This window comes from Lepidochelys kempii, chromosome 1, assembly GCF_965140265.1.
Source record: "Lepidochelys kempii isolate rLepKem1 chromosome 1, rLepKem1.hap2, whole genome shotgun sequence".
Lineage (NCBI taxonomy): Eukaryota > Metazoa > Chordata > Testudines > Cheloniidae > Lepidochelys > Lepidochelys kempii.
Genome location: NC_133256.1, coordinates 260,515,552 through 260,539,495, shown reverse-complemented (window position 1 = coordinate 260,539,495; position 23,944 = coordinate 260,515,552). Strand labels below are relative to the sequence as shown.

Here is a 23,944-nt window from a genome sequence, read left to right as displayed (position 1 = left end):
AGCCGGATACCCGCTGGCCCTCCAAATAGAAGGAGGAGCCATCGGTAAAAAGGGACAGGTCCGGGTTTTTCAGAGGGAGGTCACGTAAATCCGGGCGAGGCTTACGCTCTCAGCGACGACGTCCATACATACATGGTGCGGTGTGCCATAGTAGCGGGGTTGAGGACGTTGCAGCGGCGAAGGGTGATGTTGTCAACGGCCAGCAGAATCAGCTCGTATTTGCGTGCCTGCTGCGGAGACAGCGCTTGCGTTGTATGCTGTTTTAAAAGAACCTCAACCTCGTGGGGGACCCAGACAGTCAAAGGGTGCCCCAGAACAATAGGGCGTGACCATTCCACCATTAGGGCTGCAGTGGCAATGGACCGCACACAGGAGACCGATCCCCGAATGACAGGGTCCAATTGTACAGAATAGTAAGCTATGGAGCGTGGGTGATCCCCTAGGTACTGCAATAGGACACCACTGGCCACTCCCCGCTGCTCGTGGCTGAAGAGGAAAAATGGTTTACCGTAATCCGGGAGTCCCAAGGTGGGCACAGAGATCAGAGCCTTCTTGGTGGATTCAATAGTGGCTTCCATTTCCGGGGTCCAGGAGACAGGATCGGGGGTCAATGTTGTGGTGGCCTGGACTAATGGTTTCACCAATTCCCCGAAGGCCACTATCCAGGGTAGGCAGAACCCCGCAGCCCCAGGAAAGCCCACAACTGCTTTTTCGTAGTCAGGCACAGGCAATCCTGGATTGCCTGCACCCTATCAGGGGAGAGTAAACACTCTCCAGGCCGAATCACAAAACCTAAATAAATTACCTGATCTTTGCACAGCTGCAATTTGGATGGAGATGCACGATGACCCTTATTGGCTAGGGCAGTAAGCAAAACAACAGAGTCAATTAAACATGCATTATAATCAGAGGCAGCAATTAACAAATCATCCACAAATTGAACTAGGACAGACAAACTAGGCAAGACAAAATCTTTTAAATCCTCGGTGAGAATCCGGGAAAAAATAGTGGGGGAGCCTGAGAGCCCCTGGGGAAGACGTGTCCACGTTAGCTGCTGGCCCTTCCAGGTGAATGCGAACAAATATTAGAATCGGGGTGCAAAGGGATACTGAAAAATGCTGCACACAAATCTACGACAGTAAAACAAGTGGCTGACTGAGGAATCAGTGTTAGAATAGTGCTCGGATCAGGGACAACTGGATGGGGGGCTATAACATAACCATTTATAGCCCATAGATCCTGAACAAACCGATAGACTGGACGCCCGTCCGGTACCGGTTTAGGCTTCCTTACAGGAAGAATGGGAGTATTACAGGGCGAACTGCAGGGAACTAGAACCCCCTGAGTCAAATAGCTGTCAATAAGAAGTGAAATGCCTTCTTCCGCCTCCCTCGGCGAGGGGTATTGTTTACGGAGGGAGGCAGTCTGTCCCTTGTTTCCAGACTAACTGGAATGGCTGATTTAAGAAGGCCTACATCGGTAGAATTCGTGCTCCACAAACTGTGTGGAACACTGGACAATTCAGAGGGGACGTCAGGAACAGGGGTAGCCGATGACATAAGAGAAGCAACAGCTGAGTCCGGGACGGACATGCGGAGCCCCTCGGGGGCCCAATATATGTGTGCCCCCAGTTTGCTCAGCACATCCCGCCCGAGAAGGTTCGCGGGGCCCTCTGGCATTACAACAAATCTATGTGACAATTTTAAAGAACCAAGCTCAACAGGGACAGGGTAGGATAGGGGAGCCGGGCACGGATTGCCCTTTATACCCTGCATCCAAACTTTGGTATCGGAAAGAGAGCCCAGAACAAAAGTTAAAGTGGAGAGGGTGGCACCGGTATCTACTAAAAAAGGCACAAGCTGTTCCCCAACTTTTAGATAAATTTGCGACTGTAACCTGAAATCCCATTCCAACTCTCCCAACGTTCCCAAAATCTCCACCTCTAGTCACTGGGGATTAGCAAAGTCCTGGGGAGCGTTAGGGGGAAAGGAAGAACCGGTCTCCAGCTGATCCTGCAAAGGAGCCCCTCGTGGAAGCAGGGGGCATTCCCTCTTCCAGTGCCCCGGTTGCTTACAATAATTACAGTTGCCGTTCCTTGTCCCGCCCCAGCCTCCTCCTCGTCCTGTCCCGCGTCCCCTCCCCCTTGTATTCCCATGTCCCTGCCAGTGCTGATTCCCCAAGGGAACCTGCAATGCGGCTACCAACATACTTACTTCCCCCTTCTTTTGCTTACGTTTTTCCTTAGCTTTTTCCTCGTCCCTACCATTAAACACAAAAGTGGCCAGGAGAACTACTTTGCTTAGGGGTTTCCCTGGCCAGTCAGGAACATGTTTAGTGAAATACTTCTTTATGTCCAGCACCGCTTGATCGACAAAGTAAGAGACCATCATCGTGCGGCTAACCTCGGCTTCTGGCTCCACCCCTCCCCCGTACATCCTAACTTGCTTAAACAAGTGGGCCAAAAAGGCAGATGGATGCTCATTTAAGTCTTGCTGGCACTCTCCAATTTTGGACCAATTCGCAGTCTTACTACCTGCCCTGCGGATGCTTTCCAGAAGCCCCTCCCGAGCTGCTGAGAGGGTGGCCTTACCCCCCTCCACGTTGACATCCCACCCAGGATCTGTGTCTGGCCAGCCAGGCCCTCCCCTGGGCCCCCCGGCCCAACGGCGGTTGGCATCTAAGATGGAATATCTTTCATCCAGGGTAAATAGAGTCTGCAAAATGGCCTCAACGTCCGCCCAGTTAGTGTTAAAGGCCGTAAAGACAGATCGGATAGTCTGCAGAACCCGTTCCAGATCGTCGCACAACCTCAGCATCTGCGACTGCCAGGTGATTAGATCCCTAGGGCCGAAAAGGCGATGAACCGTGACCATAGCCACTTACTCCCCGCCGTCCAGCCCGTGTGTTATAATGGGCGGCTGTATCAGGGGCGCCTGAAGTGCCACAGAAGGCAGGGTTAAAGAGGGATACAGAGCGGCAGCGGGGAGAGGAGTGGGGCCAGGGTGAGGAGTAGAAGGGAGAGACGGAGGCAGGAAGGCAGCATAGGGTGGAGCGGAACCCATAAGCGGCATACAAACCTTAGATCTGGTACCAGAGCCCAAAGTCGAGGGGCACCCCTTACCTCGGGCATATGCCCAATTATCCCATACATACCAATAATCCATTTGAGCTGGATATTTGTCCTCCAGCTGTTGTCTAAGGCAGGTTAATTCATCCTGTCCAAAAGTTCTGTCGGGTGGCCATCCAAAGGGCGTCTGAATAGTCAGCGCTGGCCACATGACTTTACACAAAATTACAGCTCTCCTTTTACCTAACCCATGGGTGCCAGATATATTTTTCCAATTCTCAAGAATCTCAGCCAAAGGGGTTCCCCTGCTCACACTCTGCCCAGAGCCCATCCTAGGGCAACCAAAAGAACTCCCAATGTGCCACCTTATCGCCTAAGCGACGGCCCAAACTCCCGTTCCTTGGAGTTCTCAAAGGTGAACTCACCCTATGCCGGCTGAAGCTGTCCGAGAGGAGGAGTGCGGTCTCGCTCATTGGGGCAAGCCTAGAGTCCCTTCGTGGTCGCCAAGAACTGTTGCGAATTATACCTAATAGGTCATGTACAGTTTGAGTCTAGGCTGAGGCACAGGAACAAAGTCCACAACTGTTGAGTTCCCAAAGATATTAAGTTTATTACACTGGTGCTGCTAGTCAGAAGGGGACCCCGAATGCACGTTATACAAAGATTATATACCTTTTAGCAAAGCACGTTGCCCTCGTGCATCGGAAACCTTAGCCAATAGACAAACCCTTTCCTTATTTACCACCTATCCCTGCTAGGTATATTCCCCGTGCTAAACTATTACTTCAACTACACAACATGGTCCTAAAGCAATGCATCAGTAACCTTTCTCATCAGGATGGGAGGCCCACATCACAAGGCCAGGAGGCAGGGAGTTAGGAACAGACAAAGAACAGAAACCGGGAGTCGAGACAGGCTGGAGACAAGGGGGGGTTTTCACAGGAATGCAGTATCTAAGTAACACTCCTCCTGGTGCATGATGTGCTTGCTTTTAGACAACGGTAGGCCCCAGACCAAAATGGAGTCTGTGACAAAGCTCTGTCCTTGCCTCCGTGGGTCCAGTGTTTCCTGGCAGATTTCGCTAGCCTCAGAGGCTCACTGTGACCCTCCACGTAACCCTTCTTTCTCTAGAGACAAGGGTCACAGTCTACTGAGCCATTTTCATCATAAGCCAGCAAGGGAGGTGAGGAGAAGTTATCCTTCCTTGCACAGTTTCTGTTGTCTCCCAGTCTCAGTGATTAATCAGGGGGCAAAGGAGGGGGCAGGAAGTCCGGACCCACCCTCTACTCCGGGCTCCAGCCCAGGGACCCTAATAGTATCAGCTATGGTAGCTGACCTTTTAGAAACATGACATGTACAATTCCCTGGGCTACTTCCCCCACAGCAGCCCTCACTTCCTCAAGCTCCACTTCACCCTTACCTCAGGGCCTCCTTCCTTGTGCCTGATATGGTGTGTACTACTCAGCTTCTCCAACAGCGCAACTTCCTCCCACAGCTCCTGACATGCACACCCACCTGACTGACTGGGAGGCTTTTAACTTGTTTCAGCCAGCCCCTGATTGGCTTCAGGTGTCCCAATCAACCTAGCATTCTCCCTGCCTTCTGGAAAGTTCTTAATTGGCCCCAGGTGACTTAATTAACCTGGAGCAGCTTCCATTTCACTTAACCTGGTACCAGGGATTTGTTTAGCCTGGAGCTAATATATCCATCTCCCACTACTTTTCTATAGCCATCTGGCCTTGCCCCGTCACATATCTTCCCCCCCCCCCCCCTTTCTCAACACCATAGAGTTGGGCAACTTGGGACGCCAGGCAGTATGCTCGTGACAGATCATCAGCGTTGCCATGGTGGCATCCAGCCCTGTGCCGTATGCGGAACTGGAATGGTTGGAGGGATAAGAACCACCTGGTGACCCTTGCATTCTTTTCCTTATTCCGCTGCATCCACTGGAGGGGTGCATTGTCCATCACAAGAGTAAATTGCCAGCCTAAGAGGTAATAACGCAGTGTCTCCATAGCCCATTTGACAGCTAGGCATTCTCTCTCAACTACTGCGTATTTCTGTTCTCTTGGGAGAAGCTTTCTGCTTAGGTAGAGGATCGGGTGTTCCTCTTCTCCCACCATTTGCGACAGAACTGCTCCCAACCCCACCTCGGAAGCGTCTGTTTGTAAAATAAATTCCCTATTGAAGTCCGGGGCTATGAGTATGGGGTCATTACAGAGGGCCGTCCGAAGGTCTGTAAATGCCCCCTCTGCTGCGTCGGTCCACTTTACAATGTCTGGACCTCGGGCCTTCACCAGGTCCGTTAGGGAACTTGCCCTAGTGGTGAAGTGGGGAATAAACCGTCGGTAGTAGCCTACCACGCTTAGGAACGCACGGACCTGCTTCTTTTGGGTCAGCCGGGGCCAGTTTTGAATTGCCTCTAGCTTATTTGTTTGGGGCTTCACTATGCCCCTTCCCACAATATATCCCAGGTACCTAGCCTCTGCTAGCCCTATGGCACATTTAGAGGGATTAGCAGTGAGGCCAGCCCGCCTTAAGGTGCGCAGTACTGCCTCAACTTTCTCCAAGTGGGTTCCCCAGTCTGGCGTATGGATGATGACATCATCTAGGTATGCAGCAGCATAACTAGTATGGGGGGGCAGCAGCTTATTCACGAGGCACTGGAATGTGGCTGGGGCCCCATGTAGCCCAAAAGGGAGGACGGTGTACTGGAATAGCCCATCCGAGGTGGACAATGCTGTCTTTTCTTTAGCTTCTTTGGTCAGAGGAATCTGCCAGTACCCTTTTATCAGATCCAGTGTAGTCAAGAATCAGGCACTACCCAGTCAGTCAACCAGTTCGTCGATGCATGGTATGGGGTATGCATCAAACTGGGATATTTCATTCAGTCGGCGAAAGCCATTACAGAATCTCATGGTACCGTCAGGTTTAGGGACTAGAACAATTGAACTGGACCACTGACTGTATGATTCTTTAATAACCCCTAATTCTAACATTTTCTTTACTTCAGCCTTGATTTCTTCTCTTTTGGCTGCTGGGATTCGGTAGGGTCTCAGTGTTACCTTAGCTCCGGGGACCGTGTGGATATGGTGATAGGTCTCAGTCGTCCACCCTGGTTTTGTAGAGAACATATCTCTGTTGCGATTAATCATGTCGGCTGCCTCGATCTTTTGGATCGGCGTCAAGTCAGATGATCTCCTCACTTGCTCGTGTAAGTTATCCTCCTCGGGAAGGGTCTCCTGCATGACTAAGCATGCCTCTCAATCATGCCAAGGTTTTAGAAGATTGATGTGGTAAATTTGCTCCGATTTCCGGCAGACTGGCTGCCGCACCTTATAGTTCACCTCTCCCATGGCTTCGATTATTTCGTAGGGTCCCTGCCACTGGGCCAACAGTTTACTTTCTGCTGTGGTCACCAGTACCATCACCCGGTCCCCTGGTTGGAACCGTCAAAGCTTCGCTTGGTGGTTATAATGGGTTTGTTGGGTCTCCTGTGCTCTCTCCAAGTGTTCCCGTACAATGGGTGTAACTCAGGCTATCCGATCTCTCATCTGCAGTACACGCTCAACTATGTTCCTTCTGGGATTTGGCTCCTCTTCCCAGGCTTCTCTGGCTATATCCAATATGCCCCGAGGGTGGCGCCCATATAGTAGTTCGAATGGAGAGAAACCTGTGGAGGCTTGCGGAACCTCCCGGATGGTAAACATGAGGTAAGGCAATAGGGTATCCCAGTCTTTCCAATCCTGGCTCACCACTTTCCGGATCATGGCCTTGAGGGTCCTATTGAACCTTTCCACAAGGCCATCTGTTTGCGGGTGGTATACAGAGGTCTGTAGGGCTTGTACATGGAGCAATGAACAGAGATCTTTCATCAACTTGGACATGAAAGGTGTCCCTTAATCAGTCAATATCTCCTTGGGTAGCCCAACCCGGGCAAAGATCTGTACTAGCTCCTTAGCTATTGTCTTGGAAGCTGTGTTGCGCAGGGGAACAGCTTCCGGGTACCGGGTTGCATAGTCCAGTACAACAAGCACATATTGGTGGCCCCGAGCTGTCTTCTCTAGGGGCCCTACCAGATCCATGGCTATCTGTTCGAAAGGAACCTCTATTATTGGAAGAGGTATCAAAGGAGCCCGCAAGTGTGGGCGAGGGTTATGTAACTGACACTCCAGACAAGAGGTGCAGTATCGCCGGACATCTTCATGTACTCCTGGCCAGAAGAACCTCCGCAGGATCCGTGCCTGGGTTTTCTCTACCCCTAGGTGTGCTCCAAACAGGTGACTGTGGGCGAGACTCAATATGGCTTTTTGATGTTTTCGTGGCACGTGGCACCAGAAGTTGTTGTATCTCTTGCTCCTGCATTTGCACCACGTGGCACAGGAGATCTTTCTTCACTATAAAGTAAGGTCTGGGACCCCGGACCTTCCCATCCATCTATCTCGGCCACCTCTTTCCTGGCGTTATCATATCTGGGGTCCTCCGCCTGGTCCCACCCAAAAGTCTCTCTCCCGGGACTAACCTGCCCAAACTCCCAGGGGCCGGCTTCTGCTTCTTCCAACGGCTCACCGCCGTCATGGCTGGGGGCAGCTTCTGGCTCACCTTCTGTGGTGGAAGTTTCTCTGTTGGCTGCTCGCATCCATCTGCCTACTAGGGAGGTCTTCTGGCCCTGGGTCAGGATCTGGGTTCCCAAGGCCTTCACGGCCTTCCTCTCTTTTTTTGTCTTCTGGGTCTTTCGGGGGAGGGAGAACAGATCCTGAGAAATCTCAGCGAACATTGGGGGTTGACATTCCCCCAGTGACGAGTCGCTGTCCTCAGGGTCCCCACCTCCCTCCAGCCTCTCCGGGGAGAGTAAATTATCAAACCCTGGATAGTCACTCCCAATGACTACAGGATATAGGAGTTTAGGAACTACGCCCACGGTCACCTCAATGAGGTTTCCCTGAACCTCTATCTCCACTGGGATGGTGGGGTAATGGCTCACGGCCCCATGCATGCACGTCACTGCTACGTGTTTGGCTTGTAGCAGCTGACTATTTTTTACCAGCTTACCCGATATGAGGGTGATAGCACTCCCAGAGTCCACAAGCGCTGTAGTCTCTGCTCCATTTATCCTCACTGGCCAATTATGCGGGGCTAATGTGACCCCTGTGAGGTGGATAAGGGAGCATGGGACCTCCCAATCCCCCAAGTTACATTGCATAGGCTCCTCGGTGCTGTGACACTGTGCTGCTATGTGTCCCCACTCCCCACATGCATAACATCTATAATTGCTTGTAATCATTCCCCTATCCCAGGGGTTAGGGGGTTTAGTCCTGGGGTACCCCCCACTCAGGCCAATCCCTTCCTTCTGGGGTCCCCGCTGGTTTTCGACCTCCCCCCCTTCTTCCACCTAGGACTCCCCAACATTCCAGGGTTGGGGTCGGGTGCTTGCTTCGAAAGAGGCCTTCCTTGGGTAGTTGGGTCAGTTCCCTGGCTGTCATCCGTCTTTCTACCAGTGTGATCATCTCATCGGACGTGGACGGATCGTTCTGGCCTACCCATTTGCGGAGATCTGGCGGCAGTCCCCACATGTAATGGTCCATGACCAGGGTCTCCAAAATCTCCTCCAGCCTGCACACCTCGGACTGTAACCACTTCCATGTGAGGTGTATGAGGTTGAATAGCTGGGACCTCGGGGGTTTGTTCTCCTGGTATTTCCATTCATGGAACCTCTGGGCCCTTACCGCTGCCGTTACCCCTGATTGTGCTAGGATCTCTGCCTTCAGATGGGCATAGTCAGTGGAATCCGTGGCAGACAAGTCAAAGTTGGCCTTCTAGGCCTCTCCACACAAAAAAGGGGCGAGAATACTGGCCCACTGCTCCTGGGGCCATGCCTCACGCTGAGCAGTCCTTTCGAATGAGAGGAGATATGCCTCTACGTCACCTCCTGATGTCATCTTTGGCAGATAACCAGTGGCCCTCAGGGTTTGCGTCCCGTCAGACCCCCGGGCCTGGGTGGTGAGGATCTTCAGCTGGTCCACCACGTCTCTCAAGAGGGCACGCTCTTGGGTTGCCTGGCTCATCAATAATTGATTGGTTTCCTGCTGTAGCCGCATAGACTCCTGTTGTGCCATTGCCTGAACCCGGGTGGCCTCCTGCTGGGCTGCCATGGCTCTTACCACCTCCTCCATTGTGGTACACAGCAAACAAACAAAAACCAAAACAAAAAAAAAAATCCAAAACCCCAGTGCACTTTTTCCTTTTCAAAACTTCTGTCTTCCGCCACGCTGTGAACGAAGTCCCACTCCTGACACCAGTTGTGACAAAGCTCTGTCCTTGCCTCCATGGGTCCAGTGTTTCCTGGCAGATTTCGCTAGCCTCAGAGGCTCACTGTAACCCTCCCCGTAACCCTTCTTTCTCTAGAGACAAGGGTCACAGTCTACTGAGCCATTTTCATCATAAGCCAGCAAGGGAGGTGAGGAGAAGTTATCCTTCCTTGCACAGTTTCTGTTGTCTCCCAGTCTCAGTGATTAATCAGGGGGCAAAGGAGGGGGCAGGAAGTCCGGACCCACCCTCTACTCCGGGCTCCAGCCCAGGGACCCTAATAGTATCAGCTATGGTAGCTGACCTTTTAGAAACATGACATGTACAATTCCCTGGGCTACTTCCCCCACAGCAGCCCTCACTTCCTCAAGCTCCACTTCACCCTTACCTCAGGGCCTCCTTCCTTGTGCCTGATATGGTGTGTACTACTCAGCCTCTCCAACAGCGCAACTTCCTCCCACAGCTCCTGACATGCACACCCACCTGACTGACTGGGAGGTTTTTAACTAGTTTCAGCCAGCCCCTGATTGGCTTCAGGTGTCCCAATCAATCTAGCATTCTCCCTGCCTTCTGGAAAGTTCTTAATTGGCCCCAGGTGTCTTCATTGACCTGGAGCAGCCCATTTCACTTAACCTGGTACCAGGGATTTGTTTAGCCTGGAGCTAGATATATCTATCTCCCACTACTTTTCTATAGCCATCTGGCCTTGCCCCGTCACAAGTCACATATGCTAACCTTTCCTTAACACAACTCCTGCTTTGGAACAGACTATTAAGCCAGTTAGTGCACTGTCCAATCTTCTCAGGTAGCAGCCACTAATTAATATTGAAGAGGAAGGTGTAAACCCCCAACACTGCACCTTACAAAGCAGTACTAGACCATGGGGAGAAACTTCATCCTGATTCCAGCAAATGATCATCTTGAGGTCTATTGTACAATGTTTAATCTAAGTGTCATTGCAGATGTTGGGCCAGATCATCAACTAACATAAAAAAAGCACAACTCCTCTGAAGTCAGTTTACACCAGCTGAAGATTTGTGGCCTCTTATTCTGTTTTATTCAAATAAATTATTACTTCTTTAAATTTTTGTGAATTTCACTATTTACTTCAATATCATGCAGCAGTGAATTCCACAGATTAATTGTGTGTCACTTAAGAGGTGTTTTCCCTTTATTCCTTTTACATCAGTTGTCTCTTAATGCCGCCAAATGCTCTCTTACTCTAGTATTATGGGACAGGATAAACAGAAGGCATCTTTCAAACTGAGCAATGTCTGTTACCTCCCCTCTGCAGCAAATGCTTTCCCTGCCCTCCCACTTGTCACCTACAAGACCAGCAGCAGCCCTCAGTCCAGTCCCCTTCCTTCTATGCAGAAGCCTAGCTTGCCCAGAACGTGGACAGGATCGGGAATGGGGGCAAGGAGATACCATACCTTACCAGCTATGATGGTCAGACTGCAGTTCACTGGCCCTGAACAGGCTGCCTCTTTGACAAGGGTCCACAGTGCTCCATCCTTCTGTTCCCCACGTCCAGTCAGAGGGGAAAGTACTGAAGACAGAGACCAGGGCACCTTGGAACTGAAACACAAGGTCACATCACTCAAATATATATTCCCCATCATAAAGTCAACAGAATGAACCTGAGCAGAGTTCACACTAATGACAGGGCTGAGCACACGTTCAACAAGATTACCTGAACCACACTGTCAGCGCCTGCCAAGCTCAGACATTCAGCCATTGGGTGGAAAGGGCGTTCCAGTCTAGATAGAAACACTGAACTGGAGCCCAATCCAGCCTTGTGTGGCCCAATACTGCCAGTAGCTGACAGAAGAATGGATTTTAAACTGTTTTCCTTTGAAATATATACATGCAACCTAATTCTCGAGGCTGGAAATAGATTCTGGATTCTGAACAGCTTTTTTTTGTTTACAGAAGCATTTCCGTTTACCATCTGCACCCTGTACTGTGCAATCCAACACACAGTATACAGTGGATCATACATAACAATGTTATGAGAACGATCCTTTTACTTTTCCAGCCTGCTGGCATGTGTTCTCCAGCTAAAATTTAGGACAAAGAAATGCACAAAACAAGAGGGATGAACTGGATTATAAACCATGATCTTCACCTCCACCCAATCAGCATTCAGGATTCCCCTCCTCCTACATTCCTGCCCTGTCAATTAGACTATAAAATACCCCTCCCCCACCCCCAATATTCCAAAGTGGTCCTCCCTAGGCTGTGCTCTTCTGGCAGGGACACAGGGCCCATTTCTCCTCTCACTTCAGTTGGAAGTGATTCCATTGACCAGTGTAAGTGAGCTGGCAATCAGGCCCTGGTTTAGGGTGTTCAGAGAGCACATAAATCGTGGGTGCCACTGGAATACATTAACACACAAAAAGTCTCCACTACCCTCCCACAATGTCCTGAAGCCCTCCATGTCACCTACTATATATCTGAGAACACTGGAAATAAACGCTGGTGATACCCCTTCACCGAATTCAGCATTTACTCCTGCTCTTGGATTTTGTACAAGGGACCTCCTTAGAGTATATCCCCACTCTTGCTCATAATACAGGCACTAGAATCTCTCTGCATTTTCTTCAACCCCTGACCATTCACAAATCAACACCCTTAACTCTTCAAGGGTCTCCATTCCCAACAGCAGAGAGGCATTTATACAGGAGGCTGAGCCATAGAGGAAAAATCCCATATTGTGCAGGGACTTTGTTTTTATTTGTCTGCAAATGGCCTGGCACCTTTTTGCTGTTACAGACACAAAAAGAACAATCATCTTGTTCACATAAAGGATGTGGTTACCTCTAGGTGGCTAGCAGGATCAGCCAGTTTTCTAAGCCCATGATTCCAAATGCAACTGTGGAGACACAGAAAGGGAAGATTTGTGGTTTCAATACTCTCTTCCCAGAGAAGTGAAAATGTAAAAGGAAGGGGGGAGAGGGAGAATTTCCATGCACAAAAGGGAAAATAAATGTACAATAAATGAACAGCAAAGTAAATACATTAGGCCAGATTCTCAGCTGGTATAAACGATCATAACTCCATCAAAGTCAATGGAGCTATACCAGTGTATACCAGCTGAGGATCTGGCCTATTAGTTTTGTGCCTGTCTATTAATGTTAGTTGAGGTACACTGGTTTGATGCCAGTGAACAACAACAAAGAATCAGGTCCTCTGTTCTTAAAACAAGATTAACAATGAAAATAATCAATGATGGTGCACATCACGTTGACTTCAAGGGCCTCAGAACTAGGCTCTCTGTGTGGGTGGTCGCCAGCCTGTAGCCAAAGCCCACAACTTTTAAAGATTCTATAAAGAAAAATCAGAGCTTTGTTTGAAGGAGGCTGCAGATACATGTGCTCAGAGCTCCAACATAGAGCAAAGATACTGACAAGCTTTAAAAAGGGACAATGTTTCAGAGGATACTAAAGATGCCATGACTGGACTGCGATCTCTAAAAATTGGTCCAAATTCATCCACCATATAGCACAAGAATTCATGCATCAAACCTAATGTCTAAAAACCACACATTAAAAGATTGCGAAGTGCTCCAGTACTACAGTAATGGGGGGGGGGGGGCACGTAAGTACCCAAGATAGAAATACAGAACCTACAGCCTTAATGACAACCAATCAGCACATGCAACCCAGCTACCAGCTCTTGCAGAACAGCCCACAAAATGACCCAACAGCAAACTAGTGCTCACTTCTGAGGACTCTACAATAACCGGGCTAGCGCACGCAACAGCCCCACAAACGAATGCCTTCAACCTATTAAAGAGACAAGGTGGGTGAGGTAATGTCTTTTATTGGACACCCTTCTGTTGGTGAGAGACACAAGCTTTTGAGCTTGCACAGAGAAGCTTGTCTCTCTCACCAACAGAAGTTGGTCCAATAAAAGACATTACCTCACCCACCTTGTCTCTCTAACACCCTGGACCGACACAACTACACAGCCTTCAGCCTAGTTGTTCCAAATGATCCTACGGTAACAAATTGTGATGCTGGCAGGCTAGGTGCCAGCTCTTGCCAAGGCTGCAGCCATTAGCTAAGAACTGACAAACTCATGGCTGGAGACCAGACCAGTTCATTTCGGTCTGTTAGTTCTGGTCTACACTACAAACTTCGGTCTGTATAACTATGTTGCTCAGCAGTGTGGAAAATTCACACCCCTGAGTGACATAGTTATACCGACCTAATCCCTAATGTTGACAGCACTGTGTTGATGGGAGGGCTTCTTCCACTGCCATAGCTACCACCTCTCTGAGTACCTACGCCAACAGGAGAAGCCGTCAGCATAGATAGTGTCTTCACCAAGTGTTATAGTGGCACAGCTGCACCAGTGCAGCGCTGTAACTGAAGACAAGTCCTTAGTGTTGCTCAAATTAGGTATCAGTCCACGAAGAACGTATTTAGTGTTTAGACTGTATAGAATGTATGTAAATTGCTGCACGCATTAATCTTATCTGTAATGTCTCTATTCCAGGCTGTAAGGAAATGTGTACGTTTTGCTTTGTAACTTTGAAAATGTTTGCTCTAAACTTGTGAACTGAGATGGGAAGAGTGTTTCCCCCCACCCGTCCAGAAGAACCATCAACATCAGGTGGGCCATCAAGGAACATTGCAATAGAAAGAACTGGTGAATGGCCCTATTGCGCCTTGGAAATGCTTTGAGCAAGAAAGCTTGTCTTTTACGGTCTTGGAGGCTGAATGAAGGAAATAAAATAAAGTCACGGGAAAAATGTTCCATCTCTTTTCTTTTTGAACTCTCACAAGGCCAGAGACACTAAACTGAAGCCAGAGATCCCAGGGTCTACCCCTGGGTGGATCTGTCCTGAAAGACATTTTGAATTGACAGATCTCTACAACTCTGTCACTCTTAGGATTTAGATTGCAACAAATTTATGTGCACGTTTGCTTGCTTTAACCTATAAATAACTCTCTCGTTTCTTTTTCCTAGTTTATAAACCTTTAGATAGGCAATGCCTGCAGCCAATCCTGTACTAAACTTTGTCTAGGGTACCAGGTGATCTGGGGTAGGTGACTCGTCTCTTGGGAATGGGAGCAACCTGAACATTTTGTGATTTTTGGTGTAACTCAGCAGTTCTCAACCAGGGGTCCGAGGCCTCCTGGAAGGCCCCGAGCATGTTTCTGGGGGTCTGCCAAGCAGGGCCGGCATTAGACTCTCTGGGGTCCAGGAAGAAAGCCAAAGCTACGCTGCCCCGAGCCCTGCCACCCGGGCCGAAGGCGAAGCCTGGGCGGCTTCGGTGTGGGGCTATGGGCAATTTCCCTGCTTGCTACACCCTAATGTAGGCCCTCACTTTTATATGCAGAAAAACAGTTTTTGTGGCACAGGTGGGCAGTGGAGTTTTTCTAGCATGTTGGGGGGGAGGAGGGGAGGGTTCAGAAAGAAAAGGGTTGAGAACCCCTGGTGTAAGTGACCATTTATCACTAAGTCCAGCTTCCCTGGATGGCAAGATAAACCTGAGAATCTAAGGGAACTGTCATCTGTGACTCCATGGTCAGACTGTTACAGTGATCCAGGGGTTCACATTCGTCACTGGCTTGGTGAAAGCTAATTATAGAACCTACCCCCAGTTTGGGCTATCTATCCTGTTTTTGATAGTCTGCCCTGCCACTCCAGACAGCATGACACAAACCACCGCCTACTACCCAAGCCCTCATGCCGCTGAAACAAGAGATCATGGCATGCAGCTGCCATGCGCACAATCATTCCTACAACACAGAACCACAAGGAATTCCTATACTCACTCAGAGCCCTCGGTGTGCAAAGCCCCAGCACTCATGAGCATTCGTTCACTAACAAACCTGCATAGAGTGTCCAACGCCCCATAGCCACCCTACAACAAACCAGTGTGTTCGGCTCCGCACTTCCAAACACACAAACCATCACATGCACTGCCCGTGCCCCGAATGCCCACTTCCCTCAAGCACCCACACTGCACTCGGAGGTCACTGTACATTCCTCTCTGATGCATACATTTCCCACTTTTCCTGCCTCTTTTCTAGGAGCCTTTCAAGGAGAGATTTTCACAAAGTAACTTGAGGCCAGCGACCATCCTTTCTCCTAAAAGCAGTTCATTTCTAATTTCCCCTGCTGCTGTTGAAGATTTAGAGCCAGAATGAGACCTTTTCCTGCTACCACTCTGCATCACAGCTTAGATCCAGAGTTTGTGCCACTATGCAATCTGTAGCTATAACGACAACTGTAATGTCACAAATCTGTTATTCAGACACCACTGTGGGGTTAGGCACCTTAACAAGGAGAAAACCGTCAGGTGTAAACACAGTTCTAGCTAATTAGAATTTTTAAGTTAATTTAGTGCTGGCAAAAAGCACTGGATTTCCAGTGCAGGGGTTCATAGATTCTGAGGCCACAAGCGACAATTGTGATCGGACTCCTGTATAACACAGGCCAAAAAACTTCCCAAAATAATTCCTAGAGCAGATCTTTTAGTAAAAAACATCCAACTGTGACTTTAAAATGGTCACCAATGGAGATTCCACCTTGGTAAATTATTCCAATGATTAATTACTCTCACTATTAAAAATGTACACCTTATTTCCAGTCTGAATGTGTCTATCTTCAACTTCCAGCCAAGGCATCATGTTATATTTTTTTCTGTTAGATTGAAGAGCTCCTTATTAATTATTTGTTCCCCATGTAGATACTTTTACACTGTAATCAAGTCCGTGATTCAAAAAGAATATGAAGAGCAACTAGCAAAAGACACGAAAACTAACACCATTTTTTTTTTTTAAGTACATCAGAATCAGGAAGCCTGCCAAACAATCAGTGGGGTCACTGGACAATCACCATGCTAAAGGAGAAGCTAAATGAATTCTTTGCATCAGTCTTCACTATAGAAAATGAGAGAGAGATTCCCACACCTGAGCCATTCTTTTTATGTGACAAATCTGAAGAACTGTCCCAGATTGAGGTGTCAGTAGAAGAGGTTTTGGAACAAACTGATTAACTGTAATAAGTCACCAGGACCAGATTGTATTCACCCAAGAGTTCTGAAGGAACTCAAATAGGAAATTGCAGAACTACTAACTGTGGTATGTAACCTATCACTTAAATCAGCTTCTGTACCAGACAGCTCATGTTAACAATGAATTTTTTAAAAGGCTCCAGTGGCAATCCTGGCAATTACAGGCTGGTAAGACTAACTTCAGTACCAGGCAAATCAGTTGAAACTCTAGTAAAGAACAGAATTATCAGACATATAGAAGAACATGATATGTTGGGGAAGAGTCAACACGGTTTTTGAAAAGGGAAATCATGCATGTTACAATTCTTTGGGGGGAGGGAGGGGTCAACAAACATGTGGAAAAGGTGATCCAGTCGAGACAGTGTACTTGGACTTTCAGAAAGCCTGGGACAAGGTCTACACCAAAGGCTCTTGAGCAAAATAAGCAGTCATGGAATAAGAGGGAAGGTCCTCTCATACATCAGTAACTGGTTAAAATACAGGAAACAAAGGGTAGGGAAAATGGTCAATTTTCACAATGGAGAGAGGTAAATAGCAGAATCCCTCAAGGATCAGCAGTGGGACCAGTACTATTTAACTTACTCACAAATAAATTGGAAAATGGTGGGGTGGCCAACTTTTCAGATGATACAAAATTACTGAAGATGGTTAAGTCCAAAGCAGACCACAAAAAGTTACACAGGGATGTCACAAAACTGGGTGACCGAGCAATAAAATGGCCGATAAAATTAAATGTTGATAAATGCAAAGAAATGCACACCGGAAAACATAATTCCAGCTATACACGCAAAATGATGGGATCTAAATTAGCTGTTACCACTCAAGAAAGAGATCTTGGGAGTCATCATGGACAGTTCTCTGACAACATCCACTCAGTGTGCAGTGGGAGTCAAAAAAGCAAACAGAATGTTGGGAACCATTAGGAAAGGGTTGAATAATAATCCAGAATATATCATAATGCCACTATAGAAATCCATGGTACTCCCACATCCTAAATAATTCATGAAGTTCTGGTTACCTTATCTCAAAAAAGATATATTAGAATTGGAAAAAGTACAGAGAAAGGCAACAAGAATGATTAGGGATATGGAACAGCTTCCCATATGAGGAAAGATTTCAAAGATTGGGACTGTTCATCTTGGAAAAGAGGGGCAATATGATTGAGGTCTATAAAATCATGCATAGTGTGGAGAAGGGAGTGTTATTTACCCCTTCACGTAACACAAGAACCAGGGATCACCTGATGAAATTAATAGGCAGCAGATTTGAAAGAAACAAAAGGCAGTACTTCTTCACATAATGCACAGTCAACCCGTGGAACTCATTGCCAGAGGATGTTGTGAAGGCCAAAAGTATAACTGGGTTCAAAAAAGAATTAGATAAGTTCATGGAGGATAGGTCTATCAATCGCTATTAGTTAAAATGGTTAGGGTCAAAACCTCATGCTCTGGGTGTCCCTAAGCTTCCAACTGCCAGAAGGTGAGACTGGAGAACAGGGGATGGATAACTTGATAATTACTTCTGTTCTGTTCATTCTCTCTGACGCATCTGGCGCCAGTTGCTGTCGGATGCGGGGCTAGATGGACTATTAATCTTACCCAGTATGACCATTCTTTTGTTCTTAAGTCTCCCCTTAATCTTCTCCTTTTTAAACTAAATAGATTGAGCTCTTTGAGTCTGTCACTATAAGGCCTGTTTTCTAATCCTTTGCTCATTCTTGTGGTTCTACTCTAACCCCTCTCCAATTTACCAATATCCTTCTTGAATTGTGGACACCAGAACTGAGCACAGTATTCCAGCAGAATACGAAGGCAAATACAAAGGCAAAATAACCTCTCTGCTCCTCCTTGAGATTTGCTTCTCTATGTATCCCAGGCTCACGTTAACTCTTTTGGCCACAGTGTCACACTGGGAACTCATGTTCAGCTGACTATCCATCGCCACCCTCAAATCTTTTTCAGAGTCACTGTTTCCTCTATGGTCTATACTCTTTGTTCCTACTTGTATATGTACATTTAACTGTAATCAAATTCATATTGTTTGCTTGCATCCAGTTTACCAAGCGATCTAGTTCTCTTCATTATTTGCTTCTACCCTGTCCTCTTCGTTACTTGCTACTTCCTGAATTTTTGGGTCATCTGCAAACTTTATCAGTGATGAGTTTATGTTTTCTTCCAGGTTATTGATAAAGGTGTTAAATAGCATAGGGCAGCAATTCTCAACCAAGGGCCCAGTGTACCCCAGAGGGCCACAAGCAGGTTTCAGGGGGTCAGCCAAGAAGGGCTGGCATTAGACTCTATGGGGCCCAGGGCAGAAAGCCCAACCCTGAGCCCGAGTCCCACCATCCAGGGCTGAAGCTGAAGCCCAAGCAACATAGCGTAGGGCCCCAAGAATTGCCCTGCTGGCTACCCCCTAATGCTGTCCTGAACTTTTATATGCAGAAAAGCAGTTGTGGTGGCACAGGTGGGCCGTGGAGTTTTTATAGCTTGTTGGGGGGGGGGGGGGGGCCCCTCAGGAAGAAAAAGATTGAGAACTCCTGGTGTAGAGCCCAGAACTGAGCCCTGGGGGACCCCACTAGAAACACACCCACTTGATGACGATTTCCCATCTACACTTGCATTTGGAGACCTATCAGTGAGCCACTTAGTGTGGGCCACCTTAAATCCCACCACTCTCGTTTTTTTAATCAAAATGTCAGGCAGCAACAGGTCCGATGCCGTCCAGCAGAGAAAGTAGATTCTGAAACCCTCCTGGCACCACTGCAGTCAGCAGGAGTTTTGTCACGGACTTCAGTGGATTTCATCCTGGGAGCCTGCTGTACTAGGGCCTCCTGTTTGGGAGATTCCAGGACACCCAGACCTCGAGCTCTTTGCTGAGACTGCCAGCATTGCGGGGGGGGGGGGGGGAGTATACGCCCCCCAACTAGGGCCAATTGTGACGCCAATCCCCCCAGCCAGTGACTACGCCTGATCGAAGCAGGAAGGGCTGTATTAGCCCAAGCTGTTGGGGGGGGGGGAGGGGAGGTTTCCCTCTACTCCTAACGGGGGGGGGGGCGCTGTGCTCCTCCCCACCGGCCTTTCCTGGAACCCCCGCCCTTTGGGGACTGAACGGAGGCATTTCACGCCGGCCACTGGCCCCAGGCTGGCGCGCTCCCGCCCCGGGGCGGCTGGCTGCTGGAGCGCCCCTGCGCTCGCCCAGCTGGCTTGGGAGGAGGAATCGCAGCAGCACGGCCGCTCTGGCCGGCTCGCTGTCCCTCTCCCCCCGCGCCAGTGGCCCCGGGCCTGCGGGCCGCCCCGCTGTGTTACTTACTCACCGCCGCCGGCAAAGCCCGTCCCCCTGCCCGCCCGGCTCGGCTCGGCTCGGCCCGCTCCAAGTTACGAGTTGGGGCCGCCGCTCGGGGCCGCCCCGGTACAAAACCCTGACGGTCCTTCGAGCCTCCCCGTCCCCGCTAACTCCAGAGTCGGCTGCGGTTTTACGGCGGGCTCCTGCTGTGCGTGTTGTTTGGTCCTGCAGCCATGAGGCAAACTTGCACCCAGTTCAGCTGGAGAGAGGGGAAAAGTGACTAGCCGGGACTCCACAGGCACTGTCCCTAGGTCGGTGGGGCAGTCCCTAGAGTGGATCCACCCAGTGGGGTGGTGTCACAAAGCAACGGTCCTTTCCCCACCTTCCACTCCCGTGTATTTCAATGGCGTTAAAAAGGCATTTTCTCGTCTTGCTTTCGAATGCGCACAGCTGTGCCCCGGCTGCATAAAACCCCACCCCCTGCTGGTTAACTGCAGAGCTGCCTGATCCTGCTGTCTAAGAATACTAGACAAGGCCAATTCCCCACTGCATGGTGGCTCTTTTATGATGCTCCACTGCCATAAAGGGGCCACGTAGAGGGTGGAGCCGGCTCTGAAGGATACCCCTGGCATAGAGGGGGCTCCCCTCTTGGCACAGAGCTATATGAAGGGCCAGCGTAGTGGGTGTGCCGAGGAGGGAAAGTTAGAAAGAGGATGGTTCTACACCAGGAGTTCCCAAGGAGGCAAAGCCCAGCACTCCAACTATGTTTGGCTGCTAGAGAAGTGCCAGAAATCTCCAGAGGGGGTCTGGCCTTGTGAGGGTTCCAGTCTAATTAAGCATCTGAACTTTAGAAACTTATTCATAGATTCCAAGGCCAGAAGGGACCATTGTGATCATCTACTAGTCTGATGATTCTATATAACACAGGCCATACATCTTCCCTAAAATAATTCCTAAAGCATATTTTTTAGACAAACATCCAAACTTGATTTTAAAATTGCTAGTAATGGAGAATCCACCACAACCCTTGGGTTAATTGTTCCACTGGTCAATTACCCTCATTGTTAAAAAAACTTATACCTCATTTCCAGTTTGAATGTGTCTAGCTTCAACTTCCAGACATTGGATCATGTTATACCTGTCTCTGCTAGACTGAGCCCATTACCAAATATTTGTTCCCAATGTAGGTACTTTTAGACTGTAATCACGTCACTCCTTAACCATCTTCTCTGGACAATTTGTGGTTCACGCTTGTTAATAGTTGTGAGGCCATGGAGAGAGAAAGTTCCCTAACCATGTTTAATTGTTAGAAGATGGAGACTCACAGGATGTGAGACAGACCCCTGATAATCAGACCCTGTGAATTTCAAGACAGGCGGTCTCCCCAGTTACCACACTGTTCATGTAGCTGGTCTCTGTCATGTAACCCAAGAACCCTAACTATACAAGTCTAGAGACTGGGGTACTCGGTTCCCTGCAGGGGACTTGAGTCCTCTCTCCCCCGTCAACAAAACAATCAGAATCCAGTCACAGCAGATATACCACAAGCACAGCACAGTGTTATGTGAGACTCAGTGTCTGTTTCTGCCCTTTCTGAATTAATGTATGCATCTGATGAAGTGAGCTGTAGCTCACGAAAGCTCATGCTCAAATAAATTGGTTAGTCTCTAAGGTGCCACAAGTTCTCCTTTTCTTTTAGAGAATACAGACTAACACGGCTGCTACTCTGAAACCTGTATGTAATGTGTACATCATATTATTGTCTCAGGTACTGCTGTGGCTTCCATCATCTCTACAGTATCCGGGTAATTTATTAATAAATAATAAGACTTTGCACTTCTCTAGAGCCTTCCATATTAGGATCTCAAAGGTGTTTACAAACATCAGGAAATTAATCCTCACGCCCCTCTTGTGAGTTCGGAAAGTAAGTATGGTTGTTTCCATTTTACATGGGGAAACTGAGGCACAGAGAGAAAACTATTTTTTTAAACTGCACAGAGGCACAGGGACATTAATTAAAAATATCTAGGGAGGGTCTGAGGCTTTTTTTCAAAATAATTCTAGAGCTGATTAAATGTGCTTGACTGACAGAGCTGGAGACTGCAGCCCTCTGTTTATCTGCAGAACAGGGATGATAAAGACACTGGCTGTGCATGCATCTCACAGATATCGCCTGCCAGTCTGTCCATTTGTCATAAGAAGGAGGCGACAGCTTTAGGTAGGGGTTAAGTCTTTATAGCTCTTGAACCTTAGCTTCTCTGCTGAGACTGCCAACAAACAAACTTTGCCTGGGTAGCCAATCATCCCATTTGTCTACCTTGGGAGGTGCCACGTCATTGTATTTCTTCTGTGGAACACCATAATTTCATGGAAGCATTTGTTTCTTTACCTTGCTAACTTTTTTACATGCAAATTTTAACTGTTGTTTGGCTCTTCGATATGGTTGTGATAAGTGCCATAAAATATCACAGACTGACATCATTGTATTGTGCCAGTGGATGATGAGGCAAAGCCTGAAATAAATGTGGATTTCTTTAATATTCGTTGGAACACAGGACAGAGCTGTGAAATGGGGATTGTACAACATATTTCATATCCCTGCACTTAGCAGCACACATCCCCTAACAAGCACCTGTAACAATAGGTAGACTCCTATTATAATATAAAATAATATAATAGCTGGCTCCTGTGACCACTGTCTTTCATGAGGACCAATGTAGTCCCATCATTTCCTTCTGCTCCCCTTTGTTTTATCCACTTATTGATCTTATACACTTTGATTGTAAGATCTTTGGGGCTGTGGCTGTCACTATTATATCTGTTCGTCTATTAGGCTGCCATTATTGTGATATCTGAGCATCTCACAGTCTTTAACGTATCTGTGCTGCTGGCAGACCAGGTGCCAGCTCTTGCCAAGGCTTTAGGCCTCAGCCAAGTTTTGACAAATTCATTGGTGGAAACCAGTCTTGTTCACCTGTGTGTCAGTATGCTTAAAATGGATATTGGACCTATAACAATGTGTTTGGTGTTTAGACTTTATGAAATGCTTGTAAGTTGCTGCATGCATTCATCTCACCTATAATATCTTTATCACATACTATAAGGTAATATATAAGTTTTTGCTTTGTAACTGTAAAAAAAATGTTTGCTTTGAAACTATGAACCCAGTCAGGAGGGATCATCTCCTGCCCATCAAGAAGGCTTATCAAAACTAAATGGGCCATCGTGTGACATCACAATACAAAGACTTTGTTAACTGCCCCCTTGCAGCTATGAAGAGGCTAGATGCAAAAGGACTTGTCCCATCAGGTTGAAACTTGGAAGAAGGAAGTAAAAATAGCTGACAAGAAAATGTCTCATCTCTTATGCTGTTTGGACTCTCACAGGGCCAAAGTTACGAAACAGAAGCAGAAATCCCCAGGGTCAACCTGGGTTAGCCCTAAAAGACATTCAAAGCTGACGGACTACAACAACTCTCACCTTTGGAACCATAGACTATAACTTATTTGTGTATATATGTCTGCCTGCTTTAACCTTGTAATAACTCTCATTTATTTTCTTCGTTAATAAATCCTTAGTTTATTATAGGATTGGCTGCAAGCATCTTTGGTGTGAGATCTAAGGTACAAATTGAGCCAGGGTTAAGTGACTGGTCTCTTGGGACTGGGAAAAACCTGAATATTTTGTGATCTTTGGTGGATAGCAACCAACTATCACTAAGTCCAAATTCCCTGATTGGCAAGATAGTCCTCTTGGGCATATACCACCAGTTTGGGGTCTCTGCCCTGCTTCTTTGCAGTCTGCTCTGAGGTTGGCACATGTGGTCACAAGCCACTCCAGACAATGGGACAGTACCTATTTTCACAACATTCCCGGGAGGTAGGGAAGAGCCATTTTACAGGTGGCGAACAGAGGCACAGATAGGTGCTAGAACTAGGGGTGCTACCGTACCCCCTGGCTTGAAGTGGTTTCCATTATATACAGGTGTTGCGGTTCAAATACAAGATAGCACAAAGCTTTATGCAAGCAAACAGGCTGGTCTGCCAACGGACTGGGCCTGTCAGCTTTCCACCCTCTCCTTTATTCTTTCTCTCCCCGCGCGCATTACATTCTCCAACCGATAAAAGGAATACACTGGCTTTGTTTAACATTCTTATTTACCAATTTCTATCTACCGCATTCCTTGCTCTCGGGCCTTGAGCCCAGTCCTGGGAGGCTTCCCACGGTTCATGTCATCTGGGCGAGATTCCAAGGTT

At 48.0% G+C, this 23,944-nt stretch overlaps 1 protein-coding gene across 15 annotated transcripts in view; it reads right to left on the bottom strand.

The window, feature by feature from the left end:
• PHETA2 (PH domain containing endocytic trafficking adaptor 2) overlaps positions 1-20,172 on the bottom strand; it is a 33,036-nt gene extending 12,864 nt beyond the window's left edge. Inside the window, exons 1-4 of one of the 15 annotated variants that reach the window (XM_073327251.1) lie at positions 19,720-20,156; positions 12,194-12,248; positions 10,812-10,951; positions 806-858 (exon numbers count right to left, since the gene is read on the bottom strand). Coding sequence is in view for 2 of the 15 variants with exons in the window: in XM_073327246.1 (XP_073183347.1) it covers positions 1,947-2,873 (927 nt within the window). In the remaining 13 variants the exon portion in view is untranslated. Of the gene's footprint in view, positions 1-805; positions 859-882; positions 3,594-10,806; positions 10,952-12,193; positions 12,249-19,715 lie in introns of those variants that run through there. The other 14 variants (XM_073327246.1, XM_073327245.1, XR_012156670.1 and 11 more) reach the window with 14 other exon arrangements.
• Positions 20,173-23,944: the final 3,772 nt, after the last annotated feature.